Below are 22,409 nucleotides of genomic sequence, written 5' to 3' on the forward strand. Positions count from 1 at the left end.
TGTAGGTTTGGTAGCCAGGTTAAATTTACGACGCAACGAAATTATGCCGAATTTCATGACGCGGTAACTTGATGAGTAATAAACCGATAGCAACCAACCGGCTAAATCCAGATAGCCTATACGTGTAAGATTCTAGCTAAGAAGGTGATTGGTCATTGGTCCTGGTGTGTGTGTATATGGGGGGGGGGGGGGCGAGAGAGAACAGAAATATAGGTGTACGCGTAACTTGCGGGCAGTCTATCTCGCGAACGCGTGAAGATATGACGCCGATCGAGGTGTCGTTAGAAAGCGCTTGAGGCGTTTTACCTGGACCTCGAGCAATATCGGCTTCAACAACAATAACCAACATTTTATAAATTTGCAAAGTTGAAATATCAAAATTTTGACGGAATGTCGGCATATATGAAACTAAAACATAATCAGAATCGAAGGAAATGGAAAAGGGTAAGGGCTCACAGGCGAGCCCTTACCCTCCAATAATAAATGACCAATGAATGGAATGAATAAATACTTGTATTTCTTTCACTAAAATCCTGCAAAGGAGCAAAGGTATCGGAAATCGTGACGTTTTTATGTAAAACGCTACGGCTCGGACACGACTGATCCCGCCCCATTTTTTTTTTTTTTTTCTGCAGTGCGCGTAAACATCGCAGTGATAATCACAAACGCGTAACAGTTAGTAAGCGCGATGAACCCACTCTGATCTCTAATAGCGCACGTGAATAACGCCCTCGTGACGTTACCTAGCAGGTGTTTCCAACCTGGCTGCGCTTGTTTCCATAACAAAAATCGTGTTGCCGACTGTGCATGCTCGGCTGTATGTGCTGTAGAGAGCTTGTGGGGTTCCGTGTGCGTCCGCATGCAGAGGCGTGTACTTCCGCTGATGACGCGACATCCGGCGTTTGTGAAACGTCCCCGTGCTTGCTCTTGCGTTTCCCAACAAACAGTCGTCGAACCGCTACGGCTGAAACAATGGACGTGACCGTGCCGTCCCAGCACCGGAGCCCAAAGCGCTGGCTCTTAATGTACACAATATTTGACTGCATGCTCAGGTGGTTTGGGCTTTTGGAAGACCCGTTAAAAAGGGGTTGGTGCAGATTCCTTTTGTTTCGTGAAAAAAATAAAAATTGGCTGCATCTTCGCGGTTGAGAATCGCTTGTGGCGACGAAACACCCCAGTCATCATCACCGCAATAAAGTTGCTGTTCGTTTTTGCTGCCAAACCCGTTTAAATGCGGAGGCAATCTTCCGATCCTGATGTTTTTCGGTGCCATTGTAACTTCTTCTTTCGTGTATTCTCTCACCACAACTGTTACGGACGGACCTACAGGGATGTCGACGTTGCTGGGCCCTATAAAGCTGTCGTAATAAAAACGGAAATCGTGGCCAAATGCGATATATGTATTTGCTGGATAACTAGAATACGTCGTGTAGGCAAGTATCACACAGCAAATACATTGCACTCTTAACTGTCATTATACCGAATAGACGGGTAGTAAACCCATTTAATGAAGTGCGATAATATAAACGACGTTCCCTCTTGGAATAGTCTCATTCGGAATTTCGATCGCTGACGACGTCTATCTCATGCAAACGAAAACTGAACGAAAAAGATTCTTCCACGCGACCACAACGCGATGGAGGATGGATGCCGTTCCTTCCTCCTCTCCCTCATCGTCACTCAAGTGTAACTCGATATTGAAAAGCGACCGCGTATTATGGTTTTCATTTCGCTGCAGCACGTACAAAAATCGCCTTAACTATGCCGCACTCATGATTTGACAGAGGCAGCGCCAGCTGAAGTGCATATAACCCTGGCTCTTTCGGTAACAACGCGTTACAAGATGAAATTTCATTCCCGAATATCCAAGTGTCGACGTGGAAAGAAGTGAAGGAATTGGTCGATATAATCTGTTTGAAAGGAAGACGCAATTTTTTGACGTTTCTTTCTGAGTGTTTTCCCACTGCGAGCTCTTCCGTATACGCAGAATAAGTTAGGCTTCTTTTTTATTTTTTATCCGTGTTCCAGAAACAGGCCTGCACTCATTCCATTTCTCTATCAGAATTGCTTGGTTCCCTTTTTTGTTATCAGAGCTCGGTGCACACCGTATACCCCAAAACAGAAAGAAAATTACAAGAATTAGATCAGTTTGTTGCGTTGCCTGTGTGTTCAAGTATCTGAGGTGTGAAATGCATATTGGGATGAAACCAAAAAAACATCTACCAGCTCCCGTGGCATAGTGGTTAAGATGATCGCTTTCCACGCCGCGACTGGGAGGTGACACGGGTTCGAATCCTGTCACCGGCTGTGCTGTCTGAGGTTTTCCCTGGGTTTTCCGAAGACTTTCCAGACGAATGTCGGCACAGTTCCCCCTGAAGTCGGCCTAGGACGCACACTAACCCCTGCTGTCCTCTCTCCATATGTCCACGTCTGTACGCCGCTCATAGCCACAGTTGCTTCGCGGCGCTAACACGGAATAATAAAAAAACATCTGGTACTTTATGGATCCTTTGGGAACGGTTACGAGGTTATTCAACCATTTGCTTATGTGGCACCGACTGTTCCGCGTTGTGTTTGCACTGCGTTCAGTGCAAACATTCAGCGTAAACAATAGTGTATTTTTAAACCTGTTATGCGACCCTATTACCCCGGATATAGTTGAGAGGCAGCTATGTACTTTGTACCTCTCCATTCCGTGCTTTTCAACATGTAGAAACAGTATCCTCGCGGTTTTCCATTGAATACACATCGAAAAAAGGAACGCGTCCATTAACGGACGAGATACATTTCATTTTTCAAAGTGACACTACTTTAACGAACGGGTAAACATTCAATAAGGTACGCATCACTAACTCTTAAAATCATGCTTCCCAAAATATCTTCAGTTCCACTATTCACAAAATACAAAAGAAATGTCATGTACTCAGGAAAGTCGCAGTGCAGCGTGCAGCCTTGTGGCGACCAACTCGCCGCATCTGGGAGCCTGCCAGATCAAGTGGGAAGGCCTCTACTCCACTGCTCCTATCACTCTATTCCCAGTGATACACAAAAACTATTTATCCGAGCTATAACAAATAGTGGGGCATCTCCATTACGGGGAGTGCTCCGGGGAGCGCTCTGCCATGAGTAATCTTGTCCGGAAGTTGACGTCATGTTCATATACGGAGAGAAAGATAGACATTCCGTCTGTGTTAGCGTTGGCTAGACCAATAGACGCCCTGCACTTTAAGAGCGGGGGCTGCATTAAACGGTTCGGCATTAATTTTCGCATAAACTTCTGCCTCTTCCATGGAAGCATTCTCTCCGATGCTCTAATTTACTCGTTCCTTCGGAAACCTTTGAGTTCATGAGCCGTGTTTTGGCAAAAAAAAGCTCTAGCCTCAAATTATTCTTTAAAAAAAAGTAGTAAATTGAGCAAAAGTTACGATGAATTGTGTCCTTAGTCCTGTCTTTGTTTCGCAAGACATGTACAAGAATCTCATCGGACGTACATATAGGAAATATGGAACAGCGTTTTAGATAGAGTATTAAAAGTATCCCAGGGTAATCAAAGCTATATAGGCCCCTTCGGAACGCTCACGCCAATTAATATGTAGTCATACCAGATAACTCTAGCGTAGTGCGCGGGCCAGGTGCTTGTTATGATCAATTAGGAGGCGCTATAGTACAAACATATGTTCCAGAAGTAAAATTTTTCGTTAAAAGCGAATACAAATCAGCCCAAATAACGCAAATATTAACATTGCAGATATTGTAGCAAGAACCAGAGAAATGTCTTCCCGTCAACAGGATATATCTATAGTACCGATCATGAAGGTCATGCGAACGACAGGCTACCAGTGGCTGAGGTTTCCCCCGGGTATTTCGGGAGACTTTCTAGACGGATGTCGGCACAGGACGCATACTAACCCCCTCTCACCCCTTCCCGCTGTCTTCTGTCCATCTGTCCACGCCGCTGCATCGCTTATAGACACAGTTGATTCGCGGTGCTAATACGGACTAAACTAAAGTCCAGTGCCGAGCAGGTGCAACGTCACCTATAGAGTAAACAGAGCCTGATCGCTTAGACGATGTGACGTACTCATTAAGAGTTCAGGAATCACGATCGTGTGTTGATGGCCGTAGTTAGCTGCATGGGCAGCCATGGTAGCAACAGAATGCCTCTGCGGCGATTGACTGACGCAGACGGCATGTCCACAGACGGTCACCGGGGAGTATTGCGTGCTGTTTACTTGTATTATTGTAGTGCGACACAAAGGAAAGCAATTCAAATCCTGCAACATTACTGCTGCACTCAAGTAGCGGAAGAAATCTGCTTTCAGCTCTCTATTACCACTACGCAAAGTGCATCCACAACACTTTGTCGCACTTTGCGCAAGCTTTTATCGAGCCAGCTGCATTAATCGGAAAGACGGAGTCGAATTTCTCTTTACCCTTTCGCGCGGATCCAGAGAAGCTTATTGACAGCATGTAGCGATCGCCACGTGACACGACTAAACTTACGCTTGTGTCACACACGTATTGCGATACGCTAACGAGGTTGCTTTGTAAATCCGTAATTAGAGAAGGGAATAGAACGCGGTCGCAGTCATGCAGCAGCGAAACAACGATGGTCGTATTCTCGTAGCTCGCTTTCCAACTCCTGCTGCGGATGCAGTAAATCGCATAGGGATGTGTCTCGCTCTAGCAGGTGCTGTGTTTCTCACTTCCGCGACGGTGACTCACGCTGGTATTATCGGAATTATATTGTAGGGTTGTTTTGCCAACTCACTGCGCGAAATTTATTACAGTGGGCATGTACGCTTGTCGGGAATATTGTACGGATGTCTCTTTTATGCGATTCTCCAAGTGCCCCAAAGGTACAAAGGTCGCTGAATATGAGAAAGAATGCTCACCTCTAACATGTTATTTGACTCCATCTTTTCAAGAAAAGCTCGTTCCGACTGCTGAGAGCTATTTTTCTTCTTCTTCTTGTTCTTGAAGTTTAGTAGACGTTCTCAGTTCAGATGGATTGAAACTCACACAAAAAGGAAAGCAAACGGAGGGCTCTGGATGTTTTTGTCTTATCATCGCTTGGGCTAAGTCCCATATGCACTGACGAACGGCAGTAACAACCGAGGAACACAATTGAGAAGAAAGCACTTAGCGGAAACCATTGTAATGAAAAGAAATAGAGAGAGAGAAGCCAGATGCCGTGATTCCCGAGTTCGAGTGTACGCCACCTTAGTTTCACACTATATCGTCCTCTAAAAAGTATTTGTGGGTGCCGGACTAGTTGCACGTGCATAATATTCGTAGGTCATTGTAGTTTTTTACGAACACCAAATGCGTTTGAACTGCATAGTGAATGTTGCGGCATCTCAAGCGCCTCGACTGGTGACACAGTACGGTGGATACACACATACTTCGCTGCGGGAACGAGACCCTCCGGTGATGGTTTCGAAAGCAAGCGTCCTCATTGTACGGTGTCCAACTCGAGACAGCCTGTCTCGTGTTTGGTTTAAACGCAGTGCTTGATTATGTGAGCCCCAACGGTCGGCGCTACGCTTGGCTGACTCCCGCGCGCTGTGGATGCATGGCCGGCCTTGGCATACATGCGTCGGCGTCATGACAGTCTTCCTGCTTGAAGATGGCGCCCTTCCGACATCTTCGCCAACACAGCCCATAAAACGAAGTAAGGGCTCGGCTTCCCCTTGCGTGCTTCGTCAGAACGTCTCAGTTAGGGCAGACTTGCGATTAGTGACTTCAAAGGGGTGAAAGGTATGTCACTAAAGATATATTAAAAATCCATTATGTAGAAAACATTACGAAGACGTTTCCTTGGACATTAATTTCCAGGGATATCGATCCATATATATATATACAGGGTGTTTGCTGTACCGTGTCCAGAAATTATATTTAAAGCGACCGATAAAAGTGAAAGCAAGTGGTACTTTTCTATTACTTGAGTAAGAAACAGGTACTGCTTCACCTGTAGCACCTGTTTCTTAGTCAAGTAGATGAAAAGTAGCGCTCGTTTCTCTTTTATCGCTCGCTTTAAATAAAATTTCTGGACACGTTAGAGCAAACACCCTGCATATATATTTCGGGTCAGGTTCCGATAGTTGTAGTATAACTTTGGTGCGCGGAACGCTCTCAGTGTGGGCATTGCGTCATCATGCTACGAAGATGTAGGTTTCTGAACAACCCGTTTCCTAGAAAAGAAACGTAAAGAAGGTTTTTCTCCTGCCTTTGGAACGCCTGGCTTCTTCAGTTTATAGATATTTCTGTTTCAAATATAAGACGTGGCATTTCACGTCGATAAAATTCAAGGCCGTAAGGGTAGCTGAAACAGCACCGCAGTATCTCACGTAGGCAACGGAGGCTAGCCTTCGAGACCTCTTAGGACACGCTCCATTGTGCGCTGTCTTCTACGTTCCACCTTTCCTCTACTTTTGTAAGAGCTCTTCGTGTTGCGTGAAACACCTCGTTATATTGTGCATTCTGTCTCAGTTTTGATGTTATTGGATTTGAGCGTTACAGAAAAACAAAAACAACAACAAAAGGGAAAAAAAGTAACGAGAAATTGCCGTCGTCTCAATTTAATTTTCGACGAACTAAATGTTGCGCATTACGGAAAGTGTGACGTTTATTCGTGACCTAACTCGCTGAAATAATTTCACCCAGACCTGACGTCGAGCACCAATTATCGCACCTGCGGAGATGTACCGAAGTGCATGGTCCCGCGCGGTACCTTATCGATGATTACCGCTATAGAGTTCCGACTGCTGTTGGAGACATAACTCTGAACTTCCTGGCGATGCACTTCCGAGAAAAGTTGATAGCAGCCCACAGCCAATAATAAATACCTAGAAGCTATGCGGCAAAGACGTTTCCTGGATAGCATTTCGCACTGTGACGGGACATACCGACAGAGTTACACACATTCTCACGTATGAGTCGGTCGTGGGCTTTGGACAAAGGCAACGCCACCTACGTGACGAGGAGTCCAGAATACACCGTGATACGAGACAATGATGACAATGTCGTTAGGCTATTCAGATGAAACCCTGGCTAGTAGAATCGTAGACGTCGAAATTTATCAGCCATTGCACTCGTCACAGCCAATGGACACGGACGACACACTTTGCTTCTTCACGTCAGTTGCTTTGGGATGACCGAGTTTCGGACTGTGTAACTAAATAATAATAGTTATCCGTTACAGCAGACTTGTGCCTAACTGGTTACAAGTAACTCGTTACTTGGTAACGGTTACTTTTTTTGGTAACGAAGTAACGATTCAGTTACTTTTTCAAAAATTGTAATAGTAACGGAATCAGTTACAAAAATTGGTAACGCGTTACCGACGTTACTCGTTCCTTTTCTTCAGCGCAATGGAGCACATTTCGGCACTCCGTGTGGCGCAATGCGTGACCCACGACCACATGTGACTCGAAGTATTATTGCAGACCCTCGCTGGATGTGTTGTTATTTCCCTTGTTTCAGTAATCTCTGAGCATCACTCCTTTCCAAGATTGGGCACCAATTATGCTATGGGTACAAAAAACGCGTTTAGTCTCGTAGGCTTTTATTCTCTTTGCTAAGCTTCTGGGCGCCCTAAATTATGACGCAGCTAAACGTCTGGTTTTGGGAACCGTTGGTGATCGGTGGCACGAAAACAGGTGTCTTTTCTTGTGTTTTCATAATCTCCGATCACCCCCACTTCGGAAAGAAGGGAGAAAGTCCAGGCAAGAGGCAAGGGGCAAAGGACCGAGGGACAATTGCAATTCGAGAGTGCAATTCCTCATTAATAAAGAGTTGAAGGCAAGTGACAGCATGTTTGGTGGCTCCTTTAACTATGTGGCGGTAACGTAAAAGTAACTCGTTACCTGTGAGTAACGAGAACTCGTTACTTTTGTATGTTGGTAACGAGTAACGTATTTAGTTACTTTTTTCTGAAGTAACGGGTAACGGTATTTAGTTCCTGTTTTTTGGTAACGGGCACAAGTCTGCGGCGTTACAACACGAAACCGACACGAAATACTCTGACGTACCTGAGCACTTCCTTGGATCGCGTTGTGCTGGAGGCGTGTCCGTCAGCGTGCCTTTGGTTCAAATTGTCAAGGGACGAATACCTTACAGGGTTCCTCACAAAGCAGTACATCGGTGAAACAACATTTTCCCGACTGCATAGAAGCCAAGGAGTAGTTACGAGTTAAGGCTATATTAAACGCACAAAATGATAAAGTGGAAGTGACCACCACAACGTGATATCAGACCATGTTGTGACACAATGTGTAGAAGTAGCGAAGTGCTCGATAACACATCGTGTCTCACAGTATCAGCAGCTACTGTATTGGGAAACATAGCGTACACATTGTAACAGGAAAGTTAAACACGTGCATGTGCCGTTGGTCTCTTATAGGTGGCTAGGCGGTTTTCTTCTGGATAATCTCCTTGTTGGGGGACTTACACAGAACAGTTACACTTACTTAGAAACGGAAACATGGACACCGGCTGCTCCAGTACTCATACTCAGCATAAACACATAAAAAAAAAAAGGAAAGAGCAGTCACTGAAACGTAAAATAACGCCCACCGATGTCTATCCTGAACGGTCGTCGGGGCAGTACCCTTTGCGGGGCTGTTCCCGGGAAGATTTTTTTCTTAAGATCCTTACAGCATTCGGGTTTGCTTCTGTCCGCGGACGAACAGTGACAGATATGAGGTTGCTTGCTTTAAACACTCCGGGCATTGCGGGGACTTGCTGATTCACGGGCCAGCAAGCAGGGACTTTTCTTGCATTGAATGGTCGGTTGTTTAGGTGGGCTAACGACTATTCCAAAAGGCATGACGATGGTCATTCGGATTTTTAAAAAAAATTCCACGTTAGTGCCGCGAAGCAACTGTGGCTAAAAGCGGCGTGCAGACTTGGACAGATGGAGAGAGGACAGCAGGAAGGAGTGGGGGACATGGGAGATTAGTATGCGTCCTAGGCCGACTTCAGGAGGAATTGTGCCGATATTTGTCTGGAAAGTCTGCCAGAAAACCCCAAACAGCACAGACGGCGCGGGGATTCGAACCCGCGTCACCTCAGAGTTGCGGCGTGGAAAGCGGTCACCTGAACCACAATGCCACTGGAGCTGGTCTATTCGGATTTAGAGCACCCTTGAATCATATGTTTTGCATAATCTACTGTATCACTATAAACGGTAGAATATATCTTCCCGAGTTTGAACAGGAGGCAGCTGCTATAAAGGAATAAGTATGAGCCCGAGTCATGGGAGACATGGCTCTTGTATATAAGACAGCCTATAAGACGTAGCATCAGGAGCTCAGGGTCAGGACCTTGCACACAAGCGTGGTTCGGTTCAAATAGTCATGTACACCCGTTCCACGAGTGCGCCTATCGTCCTCTTTGCTATGTCTCTGTAGTGAAATAAATGTAGCGTAACCTGAATCCCATAGCTGTCACTCAGGTGGGCTCGTCGTTCGGCCTCGTTCCGGGATATATGCCGCAGTGACCCATTGAAACTGGATGTCGTGTCCTTGTCCCGCTGCTACCGGATTATGTACCATTACTGCGTCGTACGTCACCAGACCCAGCGAATCTGCTCCTGTGACGTAATTTTTGTTTCATTCCGTGTTAGCGCCGGGAAGCAACTGTGTCTATGAGCGGCGTACAGATGTGGACAGATGGAGAGAGGACAGCAGGAAGGAGTGGGAGACAGAGGGGTTAGTATGCGTCCTAGGCCGACTTCAGGGGGAACTGTGCCGACATTCGTGTGGAAAGTCTTCGGAAAACCCAGGGAAAACCTAAGAAAACCTATAGCTGGTAGGATTCGAACCCACCACCTCCCAGTCTTCAGCACGACCTTGGCTACCACCAACGAGCGGGGCGCCTTAACCCGCTCGGCCATGCCGCTGGTGTGACGTAATTTAATGCATTTAATGTTCATTTGGAGTCACTGTAGATTTTCCAGTGAGCAGGTGTTGGGTGGGACGCACTACAGATAAACGCGATCTAATATGGCCTGCAACGCTGCGGAAGCTGCCGACGTGGCGTGGGAGCAGTCGTGCGCATTTTTCAATGGAAATGTGCAGACTGCCGAACCACGTGCGCGCAAGTATAGAGCCAAAATATGTGGACGGGCGCGTTAGCAAAAATTTTTGTTCTTTCTTAAGTGCAATGAAGCATCGCCAATCTGAACTGGCAAGTGCTGAGGCTGATTTCGTTGAAGGGAAAGACGTCGACCTCAGGTGCCTGCTGTGTCCACTATTTGTTACATCAAGCGCTTCGGGATGAAGTTACGGTGAGACATTATGGCTTAGCTGTAGCCACAGATGGGTAGCCGTCGTATGGCTCACAACAAGGGGTGGCGATGATGGCGAGTTGCCAGTCCGTGCATGTAGTACCGACTCATTCATCCTCTTGGCAGCTATGGGTGTCTTTCGCTTCCGCCATGACTAACAGCTTTTGATCTAGACCGAGTATTGCCGATGCACGGCTCGGTGCTCTTTGCGAGGGTGGCCTCTAATACCTGTTCTGAGGCCATACAGTGCTCTAAGGGTTTTGGAATACAAGTATATCATACGTCAGTATTTGACGTATGAGGGGGCGATGTACGTCGAGCATTAACCTCGTAGTGGGCCTCCACCGGGCGCTACACAGGTAATGCTGGCCAGGGGTGGGCAAAGTCCCTCATGATCTTAGTCCTCACCTCAGTTTTGCCAGCAGGGGTTTCTTTTTAAGCATTTTCTACGGTTTCTTAGAACCTACAGATTCTGAACCTACAGATTCTGGTGTCTCACCTGCGGAAACAAAGCACACCGCCTGGGACGAAACAAGAACAGCTTGTTCTTTAGAAAAGCCGTCAAGTGCAAGAAGAGTTTCTCTCTCGATGTCCTGTAATCGTAATTCTGAATATCCCACATGCTTACGTAATTTTTGCTATCGCCGGTTCAGCTTATTTGTACTAATTCACAAGTTGATATTTTTTATTAACTAATATGCTGATCTATTTTTTTTGCCACAGCCGCCCTCGGTGGCTCAGTCGGTTGTGTGTCCTCCTGCTGATCCCAAGATCGCGCATTCAAACCCGGCCGAGGACGGTGGCAACTTGGTGGAAAGGAACAAGTTGCTCAGACACGCCGTCTTCCGCGAGGGACGTTAAATGTGGTGTGCCGGGTGTCGAGATTTCGGCGCATGTTAAAGAACCCTCAGGTGGGCAAAATTCATCCGCAGACCCGACCAATGTGGCGTCGCTCATGATCGCAGTTGTCTCGCGACGTAAAGCCCCTGATTATTATTATTTTTGCCACAAAGGCTTATTTCCTCTGAAAATTTTCCTCATCTCAGTCTTTTCTGAAAATTGCCTTCACCTCACCTCAATCTTATGGTGGATATTTCTCCCCATCACAACGTCTGTGAGGTGAGGGTGAGGACGCTCTTAGCGTCATCTGCCCTCGTGAGGATGCCCACCTCTGACGTTGATAGAAACTAATCCGAGATTCTGCTCTATTGTGCATGCGCGCACCTCTGCTCTCCACGACGAACTGTGATCACGGAGAGAGTGCTCAAAGGTGGTGTGGCACGCTCCGCACCATGTGCCCGCTGTGGGGAGCTGAAGGTTTTTTACTTGTCGGCGCGTGAAGGTCCGTGCTGTGCGGGAGAATAATGCGCGACTTATGCAGTATTCCCCCCGCTCGTCGTAAGGCCTTCGTTTCTCGGAGATCACCAGAGTATGCGGTAAACGTAGAGCGCATCTCCAGAAAGCTCCAGTAATTGCGGGCTATAAAAAGTCTTAAGGGAGAACAAGAAATAAAAAAAAAGCTTCCAGATCAGCTAAATGGGAGGAGGGTTGTTTCTGTCACAACGGAGCATTATCCACAAAGTGATGCTGATACGTAGCGTCCAAATAAAAATAAATATAACATCCTAACAGTTGTGCGACGAATTCAACCTTTCCATATTATTTTTTTTTCGCCAACATCAACATCGATAGTTGTGTACATTAGCCTGTTACATGTCCCAAGGAGGTTATCGTTCGTAGCGTGAGCCGCAGTGTTTAATGTTTTTGTTTCATTAGCCCTTGTCTGAAAGGCTTGCTAACATATTCGAGATGTATTGAATGAGTTGCAAAATGCCACATGCAGCAATCGATTGCGATCTGCAGACGTAAATGCACTCGGAGCCATCATCAGGACAGGATGTCGCTGGTTGTGGGAATCTGAGAGTACTGAAATTACGTTAAATGATTTAGGTTAGCGTAGGGAGGACTAACGTGCTAGGATGGACCTTCATCTGTTGCAAAATCATAATATGGAGTCGGGTTTGACGTTTTCATTCGTCTATAGTTCTATATTCGGAGCCATTTAACCTTCGGTGAAGAATGAGCGCTGTGTCACATCGTCCAAGAGCACATTGGGGATCTGTCGTTTCCTTTTCCATTTTGCCTGTTCCGAGGACGGAAAGTTTAGTCGGCACACTACATGGCATTACCCGTTTTTTAAATAAGTTTCTAATGTTCTGGGCACATGAAATCCGGCCATATTAGGACTTGTCCTTCTTACCAGGGGAAGAGTGCAGTAGGAAATATGATTTACTTCTATTTATGAAGGAGTATAAAGAGAGCAAACGGTTTTATGTACATGGTCTTCCGAGCTCACACGACTGTCACGCGCATCGTAAGAAGTTCCTTTCTCTCCCTCTCTTGCTGATATGCGCAAAGGGATTTTTTGCTGCTTCATTCCTCTCTGACCACGAACATCATGATTTTCAGCACCATCATCTTCCATATTTTTCGTACAAATGAGGGCATTCTGCAAAATGTGGGAACTCTCGAAGCATATTTCGATTCATGCACATATGAGGAGAAAAATCTGCGATATTTCACACTTGTCATGTACCGTGACGAACAAGAAAACGGAATGAAGGGGATGAATGGTGTATTCAACCCGTGACATTCACTTCAAGCGAGTGTTTGTTTCCTCGATAGCGACCGCACAACGTTTGAACGTGGGACTCGAAAATTCGGACCATTTGACATTTTCTGTTTCATACCCAGTCGTTCCCATGAATTTCGCGCGAAGATGCTTCCCCCTGTCGTTAACACATGCGGTGTATATTTTTCGTCTATCTCCCGATCGCTCTAATCTGGTGTATACACATAGGACGAAGCACCGGTTTCTCGCAGAATATTTGGCCGTCGTCCTAAGACAGATAAATGACGGTCTGCCATCGATTGTGGTTCGGATTAACTGAACAATCGCCGGATGGCTCGACGAGGAAACGTTTGCTCCTTCGCTTGTTTGTATTTCGACTGGCTCGCTCATCTCCTGTAGTGCCACTGATCGAGGAGGAGGAGGTTTCATTGGGTTGGTAGGCCTTTTCCAGTTCTGCTCTGTGCGAACCTCATGCATGGGAATGATCCCGCGCCGTTTGTGTTGTCCTCAGGCAAAGACCAAACGGTAAACGTAGAACGTGAAACTATATGGTTGGCTCTTGACTCTCGCGGGTTTGACTTTCGCGCATTCGATTATTCGCCATCTTTCCGGTTTAAAATTTACAGTTGTCTGCATAGTATAATTTCGGAATTCTCGATAGGTGTGTCCGTAGCGTGTCAAGGGGGCCCCCAAAACGGGGTGTGCAAAGCTGTTTCCAGTATTCCTTGTTTCATGGAACCAATGGGACGGGTAATTATGGGTCTCTAAAAGCGTGGAACGTTTGCTGCTTATGGTAGTGCCCTCAAGGGCCAAAAAGAAAGCAGATACACTTTACAGGATATAGTCGAATTATTAGATATGCTGCGTAGAGGGGAGTCAGCTTCTGCAGTTGATCGCCATTATGGCATCAACGGGTCAACAAACAACGGCAGAGGTCAGCATTTGTGACTCCGGCTCAATCACCACCCGCGCAGCTCTCCATTTGCTCGCTCATGCTAAGCTCATTCGCCGCATTGAGCACGAGTGAGCATGCTTATGAGTGTTGCTGTTGCCGAGTGAGCAGTTAGGACATGGTGTGAATTGATGTTCTGAGGCTGGAACACGCAGAAAGGACAAATACAGACAAAGCCGCAAGTGCCTAAGAGCTGAACGGGGAGCTGTAGCAGCTGTATCTGTTTTGACCATGAGATTGCTTTTTGCCCATGCTCTTATGCTGTAATTGGAACTGTTCCGGCTATCAAGAAGGACTTAATGTACTATTGTGATGGTAAGGATGATAATGGTGGAGGGATCCACTTAGTGGTACGCGTCCCGCTGATCTGCATAGCGCCCGCAATTATCCGGAGTCTTTCGTTACCTAGCTCTCCATTTACTCACTCGTGCTCACTCACTCCCCGTTCAGCTCTCCGTCTACCCACGCATGCTCGGTTCATTCGCCACATTAGCATGAGTGAGCATGCTCATGAGGGAGTTTTGCTTAGGTGCGTATGTACTCAAGAGTACAGCTTCATATATTTTGACTTTCGCGTGGGGCCTCCGCCTCTAATACTCGGGAAAGTCAAGGGCCAACACTGTATTCGAAACAGCTGCGTCCGCATCCACACAAGTATTTCATAAACGGAGTATCTAGTCAAAACGCATGCCTTTGTCGAAGGGTTTTAATCTAAGCTCGTCAACGGAGTATGTTTTGTATGTGGTGCCCTCGATGCAAAACCCAGCTTTGGATAGAGCGAGAGAGAGGGAGAGAATGGTGGGCCCACAATTATGGGTTGTTGAGGAAATCTGTAGGAGCACAGCCGGAATTGTCTTTAACAGTACGCCCGGATCGATTACACTAATTGAACTGCACATGACAGCAGTTTCTGAAAAGTTGCGCCTGTAAATTGAAGTTGGCCTGGGAAGCCAATCGATGAAATGCGAAGTCTGTGTTCACGAAGTGGCCACATATGACAGGCATGGTCACTGGCGATTTGCAGGGCGCGCATTGATTGTGCACGTACTTGAATATCGTGTATGGAGGGCGGACGCCGCTCGGTTGGCTCCCCACGGGGCCCTTTGTGGATCCTCTGCTACGTAATGGGGCTTCTTTTGCGTTCTTTTTTTTTTTTTTTTGCTTCGTTAATAACGGAGATGAAATGTGGCGCGCACCTGCGTTGCGGGCACCTAAAAAAATATCCCCGCGAAACGTATGCGGCCCCCATGTCCCGTTATGAGGCTCGTTAGCGACGACAAGTGCGATTTATGCAGACGACATGCGATTTACGCGGACGACACTACGATGGTTGACGCGCGCCACCGCCGCGGTCCCACTGGTCTGCCCAGAGCAGAAATGATGAGTGTCTGAGCCTCCGAGGAATGCGATTTCTTGGGGTTATAGCCCTCTATAGGTATGTCGTTTTCATCGAAGATGCTCTCAACTCTTTCGGTGGCGCAAAGTATCTGTATGCGCTCTCTGCGGAAGTACGCGCCCTCCCATGTTTGGACTGGTGTCACGAAAGAAAGGCGGAAGTAACGGTCGTACATCAGCTCAAGCGCCTAACAACAGACGGCAGTTTCCGCTCGCGAGGAATGCGTACTGCGGGCAGTTTTAGGTAGCGGTGCTCTCATCACACGCTGTGTTTACCGTACCACCTCGGCTTATTAGTGTCTGCTTTTTCACATAGCAGTGCTTTCGCGACGGCTCTTCCGTTGTATGAAGCACACATCACGCGAGTAACAGTAATAATAAGCGAGCAACAAGTAGAAAGCACCTATGCGCATCCCGGAAACTATGGTAGCCTGCATATTCGAGGCAAAGAAAACGATGACGCTAGAGGCAGATATCGATGCCTGATCTTTTATTTTTCGCGTGTGTTATCCACTGCGTAACAGTTCACGCGAAACGGCAGGAGCACGATTGCAAAAAGAGGCGGCGGGAGGAAGGGAAGGGAAGGGGAGGGGAGGGGGGTAACGTTGGGTAGACGAGCGGTCTGCTTGCCTAGACTGGTGGCAAGTTACTCGGGGGGACAGGGAAGTGAGAGAAAGGGGGAAGATGAAGTTCGTTTACTCCTTAAAAGGGCAGCTGCTGTTCTACGGAGTTTCTGCATTGATGGCATCCATACAACGTTATGCGTCCTCATTGTATTCGCGTCACCATTCGTGATCACGGCCAACTTCTGAGAACAACTGCGCTCTTGTCAAAGAAATTGCGAATTTCGCATACTTTTTCACGCAATATCTCGACTGCTACGATACTCAGATCATCATGGCCTCTATAGCTTTGCCTCGTTTAAACTCTGATTTGAAACAGGAGTAGACGTCCAATCCTTTCAGTCGTGTGTGGGACTGCAGGGTAGCTCACGGCGCATGGATTACGCAATGCAGCCAGGGAACATTTCTTGTTAGGTCCCCAGAGCACGTGTGCAGTGCTTGCGAGTCGTTTTATAAATGAATCGCACCGTTCGTGTCGGTGGACGCTAGAACATCGAAATATTGGAACGTATCCGTGATCAGCCTTCGAAGCTATAGACTCAAATTAGAGGATTATTCATGAATGCGTGCCTCTCGGAACGCAAGTGCGCGCTGCGTTCCAAAGGGAAGCTCTTTTCAAGGTTTGTTTTCAATGGAAGAACTGCAAATTCTTTTCCCGGCCTCGCATCTGCGCTATTTGCATGCTGTCGTGTCTTCCGGCAACGAAAGAGTGCATGTGTATTCGCGGTGCACAAGTTTTTAATCTTGTGCGTACGAGTCATAGCTACAGTTGGAAATTCCAACTGCAGCTATGACTCGTACGCACAAGATTAAGAAATGGCGTATTCCAACTTGGAATACGCCATTCGCAGCACCCGCTTGGCAAACTTCCTTGCGAGGTGAATCACGAGTATTTTTGCTTCCAGGTGAACGGTAGAAAAAGCGCACACAATTCATTTCGATGATGGTGAGTGAATAACAGTTGTGTTCTGCAGTGAAAGTGGGTGTAGTTAGCACAGGGCAAACTCTTGCTCCGTGTGCGATACATTGAGATGCTCGTATTGCCCGTTGAATCATCGTTTATATGAAATAACAGCATACAGAAAGTAGACGACATGTAGCATTAGGGAAACCGCTCTTGTGTCGAGCTCGGGTGGCGGGCACGTGCGCTCGGTGATTACACTAGTCAACATATGCAGCAGTTCCTTGGGCATGACAGATTACTGAATTCCAATTTTTGTCTCCTTGCTCTATTTCTTCTTGCTCTATCTTCGGAGCCTCGTCGTTTCTTAGCTATCATCCTGGACATTATCAAGCTGCACCACGACATATATCACAGTAGCACAAGTAAACGCAGCAAAAAGGACGCAACCACAAGGGAGAAGTGACAGACAACAGAAACTGCGTACTCTCCCCACTGAAAGTTTATTGTTGACACACAAACACACACTTTAAATACCAGCTTCTCGTGATGACATCATCGGTATGTCATGGGCAGGAATTTTAACAATCTAATCTTGCTAACAAACAACTACCAACTTCCCCGTTAGTCTACATATATCATTTCACGTACGGGGGGGAGTCTTTGGCGTCGGAACTCAAGTTCTGCCTCGAGACAGTCTGAGTGGTACGGTGTTCAAAACGCAATTCTGTTGTTTTTTATTTTTTATTATTCCGTGTTCGCGCCGCGAAGCAGCTGTGGCTTTGAGCGGCGTACAGCCGTGGAGAGATGGAGAGAGGACAGCAGGAAGGAGCGGGGGACAAGGGGGGGGTTAGTATGCGTCCTGGGCCGACAAAACACAAATTAAAGATGCGCGATGCTGGTGGGAGAAATTGGACGTGAAAAGACAACGCTGGGGATATCGACTCAGGGTGTAAACAACAGTTATCATCGTAAACAGAGAGTGAGGCAGGTGTGTTTCATATTGACTGGAACGCCGAGAAAGCCAGACGCTATGCTGCTGTGTTTACCTTCCATAGATTGAGAAGTTACCCGTCAAAAAGAACTCGTTACAAGTTAAGTTACCGTGTGCAAAATGTAACTAAGTTAATAACGAAGTTCTTCAGCCTGAAATGTAACGCGCAGTTACTGAGTTACTTAAAAAAAGAACGAGTTACTTCCAAGTTACTTCGGACACAAAATAGCATTACGCAGGTGCAGTGCGCGTGAGCAGTTGAGTTAGACCTTGAGTTGCCTGCGGAGGAGTGCAACACGCTTAGATCGTTTTCGTTTATGTCCAACAATAGACCTCTCCCTGTTTGTAAACAAATGACGTCATAGTGTTCGACAGCGCCAAAATTTGGTAGAATTGAACTACGCTCGAAGCTAGAGGTGAACAAAGTCGCGCCCAAGAGCCACGGTCTTGAGGGGATTACGATATGGTCCCTTAAAAGGACGCGACCCTCGGTCCTACTTTTCTTTCAATGGGAGGCAGCGACCAAGTGCCCGTTCGTGGAACCCAGCCCTCTCCTTCCGATTTGTTTCGGTTTCAGTCTGTCTATGTCATGATGACGTTTCTCTGGTAGGGGTCTATTCGAACGTTTTGCATCTTACTCCCTGTGGGCGCACAATGGTTCAGCTTCATTTCAATGGCAGCGGTTCTTACTTCCTGAATAAAATACTGTAATTGATTGAATATCACGTTTTATGGCAAAAAAAATGCCATGAAGGAACTGGAGAGAAAGCAAGAAAATATGTGGACGTGAGTGAAAATCGAGTTAAAAGTAACTTGGAACTTAACTTAAGTTACTTTGGCAAAGTTACCTAAAAAAGGAACGAGTTCCTCTGAAAGTTACCACGGCGCAAAAGTACCGAGTTAAGTTACAAGTTACCAAAAAAAGGAACTTAGTTACAGTAACGAGTTACCTCGAACTGTGATACCTTCCTCCTTTTGATTGCGCCACGCGGACTGCCTTTGACGAGCGGACCTGAAACGGAGAGAAAACGGTGTATTTAATTTACACTGTAGCGAAGCGTACCGTTGAAGAGTGTCTGTTTCCTGGCCAATTGTATCGCTGCACTGGACGGCAATGGAGGGCGAAAGGAGCTCTGGGGGAATTGCCAGAACGTGCTCGTTGTAAAGAAGGCTTCAAGTTCTGCTGGCAGTTGAACAATGCTTCGTTAATTGGGCGCCCGCGAGAAGCCGCGTTCTACAACAATGCTGCCTGAACGTGAACGGGGCGGTATCAGCCGCTGTCGTACTTAGTGGGTGTCCGTCACTATAAGTACGTAGAACGTACGCTACTGTTTATATTGAAACAGTGTCAGCGTGACCTTGCGAACCTTTTCTTTTGCTCTGAGCTGACGTGAAATACCGAAAACAAAAATGGGGGAGGGTTGATTTGTGCATAGCCCTTAATAAGAGCCCGGAATATTGTAATACGCGCCGTCTTCTCCTCTTGTTGCTTTCGCTCGTTTAGTGCTTTGTTATTGTCCCAGACCAACGGTGCGCTGAATGCCGAAGTCATTTAGCTACGTGTATTCAAATGCCGCTGTCGTCCGACTATGTAGCCAAAACTGGAAGCATCTCATTTTTCCAGAGTGGTTTCTCGTGACTTTCAGGGTCTCTCTGCGTGTAGGCCACGTGACCCGTGAATGTGGCCCAGGAGTAGTCATATAGCCTAACTTGACACCACCTGTGGGCTAATAGAGAACTTTAGTAAATCGGAGACACTTGAAGAAAAGAAAAACATACGATGGAGGAGGCTGTCAAATCGAAGATCGGCAACGGGGGGTGGGGGTGACGTGAGCCACCTTTGAAGGAATAAGGCGATTGGCTTATCATGTTTTCCGAACCGTTATCGTGAACTTCCTTCCGGTCTGCTAAAACTCCCTAGTAAGGTCATCACACTGCACCGTCACAAGTAGAACAATCTACTGAAACTTCACCGGGGTGGCTGGGGGATGTGTTATTAAGTGGAGTGCTTCATTCCTTCGAACTGATAACAGGAGAAACAACTACGTGTCCGCCCCTATGCACTCCGTACATGTGCCGTTTGGGGTTTGCCGGTGTACGATGCCGGCAGTCAGCAGGCCCCGCAGTCTGTCGCGTTTCATAGGAACCGAAAGTCAGTATAACTAAGCGATGGCATTGATGCGGCACGTTGGAAGTCAGTACAACGTCTTGGCGGTGAGATTTACTGGAACGTAGATATTGAAAATGCTTGCGAGCCATCGGTGAGTTGACCCGCTTCATACATTACCACCTCTTTCCTTTTAGCAACCGTTTCCCGTGGCTTAACTTTTAAGTGGCGGCACGAAAAGCTTAATTGAACACCCAGGAGATTTTACGCCATTCAGCGCCGATTAAATGCATCAACTCTTCGTGAGTAAGCCTTTGAAATGCAAACTAGCACTTCCCAACTTCCTAAGCGCGCTTCATTAATCCAGCGAAATTCAAATGCGTAAATTGATACGTTAGGTGACTGCTTCTGGCAGTCACTGTTATACGTGGAAAGTATTCTACGCAAGAAGGCACGAACGTATCAACACGCTGACAAATAGATAATGAATTGTGCTTACAAACTTCTTCCGCGCGAAGGATTGGGACATCGTGATATTGTTTCGCTTAATTGGCGAATATTTAACTTTTTTTTTTTGCCACTTTAGTTAGTAATCTTTCGAAGTACTTCCTCGGCGAATTTATCAGTCTACCATCTTGACCAAGGAGCGAATTGCCTCACTCCCTTTCCGAGGCATACCTGCATCTTCGTACTTAATTAAAAATCGTCCCCATCGTTTCCAGCGTGTTATGTGCCCTTCGTTGGACGTCTATAACGCCCCAACTCTGGCATATTTGGATCCCTGAAACAGGTGCAGCGAGTCGACAGTGTGTGAGCGCCACCAGGAAATTTCTCGGTGAATTATGCAAATGAATGGCGGCCACAAATCGCACGGAGATAGGCCATCCACAACGATTTCATTCCAGCCCGTTAGCCCTGACTGATGACTGCGCGTTCATTGCATTATCAGACAGAGATACGAAGGAGCAGCGCCGTGTTTGAGTGACGGGGGAGGCATAATGGCCGGCGGGCGCAGTCTTTGCTGTTGCGGCCCTGGATGCAAGCCCATTATACGATGGTAACGACTTGCGAAACATGCCAGTATTGCGAGTATCCGTATCAAAGGAACGAAGATTCGGAGCAGTAATGACTTTCCAAATTTCCGTCGTTTCTTTTTGCTGCAGAGAATTTTGAATTGAATGTACGCCTGTGATGTGACTGAAAAAAGAAAAAGAAAAGAAAGAACGATCTCGTCCGTGAAAACTACTTTGAGTTGTACGAGAGGAGGCTTGGAAAAGTTGTCAAGCAGGCTACGAGAGTAGTTTTCCCTCTTGAAGGTTGACAATTTTTTCTTTCTAGTCAAGCAGACGCATACGCAGAAGCATATTCTGCAAAAGCAGAATATGGTGAAAACCTTAATAGTTTGTCCCTTGCGTTACTTGGTAACTGCCTGTTACTCATATACTGACACTTGTATTTATAGTATCTTCCGCTCTGTCACGCGTGATTCGGGAAAGTGTGCCGCGTTCTGCAAGAAAGCAATTTATCCTCCATAGTACACACAGTGCGACTAATTACTGACACTGCTGTGCAAGAACACTTCCAGACACTGCCAGCACAAAACTGCCTTTATGACAACATTTTTCCTCTCCCTGCAAATGATCCAGTTTCACCCCATTGACTTCGTCCGAGATAGCTGCTGTCTCGCTGAGAACCTCCTTGGCTGAAGCACAACCAATCTGGAGGAACTACAGGAGCCGGCCTAGTCATTGCGCTGAATCAAGCAAGACAGATGCACCGCATGCCAGGTTTCATGTGAAACTCGAGTTTGCCTTGAACGCCACGAGGACGCGCTCTCTAAAGGATTGAGGAACTCCTAGAGTTCTCCAGCCTTAGCGTATCGATCGCAGTCCACCGACGGTGAATGACCTTCTCCAGCAGGAGCCAGCTTTCGTTCCGAGTCCTGTGGTCTTCGAAATATTTCACTGTTATTGGTAGCAGTTCGAACTGTTAAAAAATGAAAAGAAAGAAGAAAAAAACGAAGAGAGATGGCGACCTCGAAATTTTTGCTCCAGGGAAACATAGCCCTCTGACAAGGAATTAGGAAGCCGAGTGGGATAACTCGGGAAGAGAGAGAGAGAGGTGTGCGGAAAAGCGTCCGAACGCAGACACTCGAAGGTCAGACGTGACTGCTTCGTAGAAAGTTCACATGATGACATATATACTGTTCGCTGTCGCACATCGCCGAAAGAAGGAACGGTTTGCACGTTCGGCAGCAGGTGTTTTGATCACCCCAGCGAGAAGAATTTGTTACGTGGCCAATGAATATATATACTAGCAGCATCAATGCCCCCCCCCCCCCCTCCCCCCGTGGCGAGGGGCCTTCGTCGCCCTTGGTTTGTTGCATTAACACGGCTTGTGCGCACTCTGGACAAACATTGTTGAAGATGAAAGTGACTGAAAAGGTTAGCCAGCTGTAGGATTCGTGTTGACGATTCGTGCGTCAATTTCCCAATGTTTTCCATTTGCTTGCAC

General features: G+C 46.9%; 1 protein-coding gene across 3 annotated transcripts in view; it reads left to right on the forward strand.

The window, feature by feature from the left end:
• The window catches only part of LOC135377631 (Krueppel-like factor luna), a 199,729-nt gene that overhangs the window by 14,843 nt on the left and 162,477 nt on the right, over positions 1-22,409 (forward strand). The window contains exon 1 of one of the 3 annotated variants that reach the window (XM_064610196.1): positions 13,381-13,448. The exons of 1 other annotated variant lie outside the window; for it this stretch is intronic. In XM_064610196.1, the coding sequence (XP_064466266.1) occupies positions 13,395-13,448 (54 nt within the window). In that variant the 5' untranslated portion in view covers positions 13,381-13,394. Of the gene's footprint in view, positions 1-13,380; positions 13,449-19,858; positions 20,050-22,409 lie in introns of those variants that run through there. One more of the 3 variants, XM_064610200.1, reaches the window with a different exon arrangement.

Source organism: Ornithodoros turicata, chromosome 1, assembly GCF_037126465.1.
Source record: "Ornithodoros turicata isolate Travis chromosome 1, ASM3712646v1, whole genome shotgun sequence".
NCBI classification, from domain to species: Eukaryota; Metazoa; Arthropoda; class Arachnida; order Ixodida; family Argasidae; genus Ornithodoros; species Ornithodoros turicata.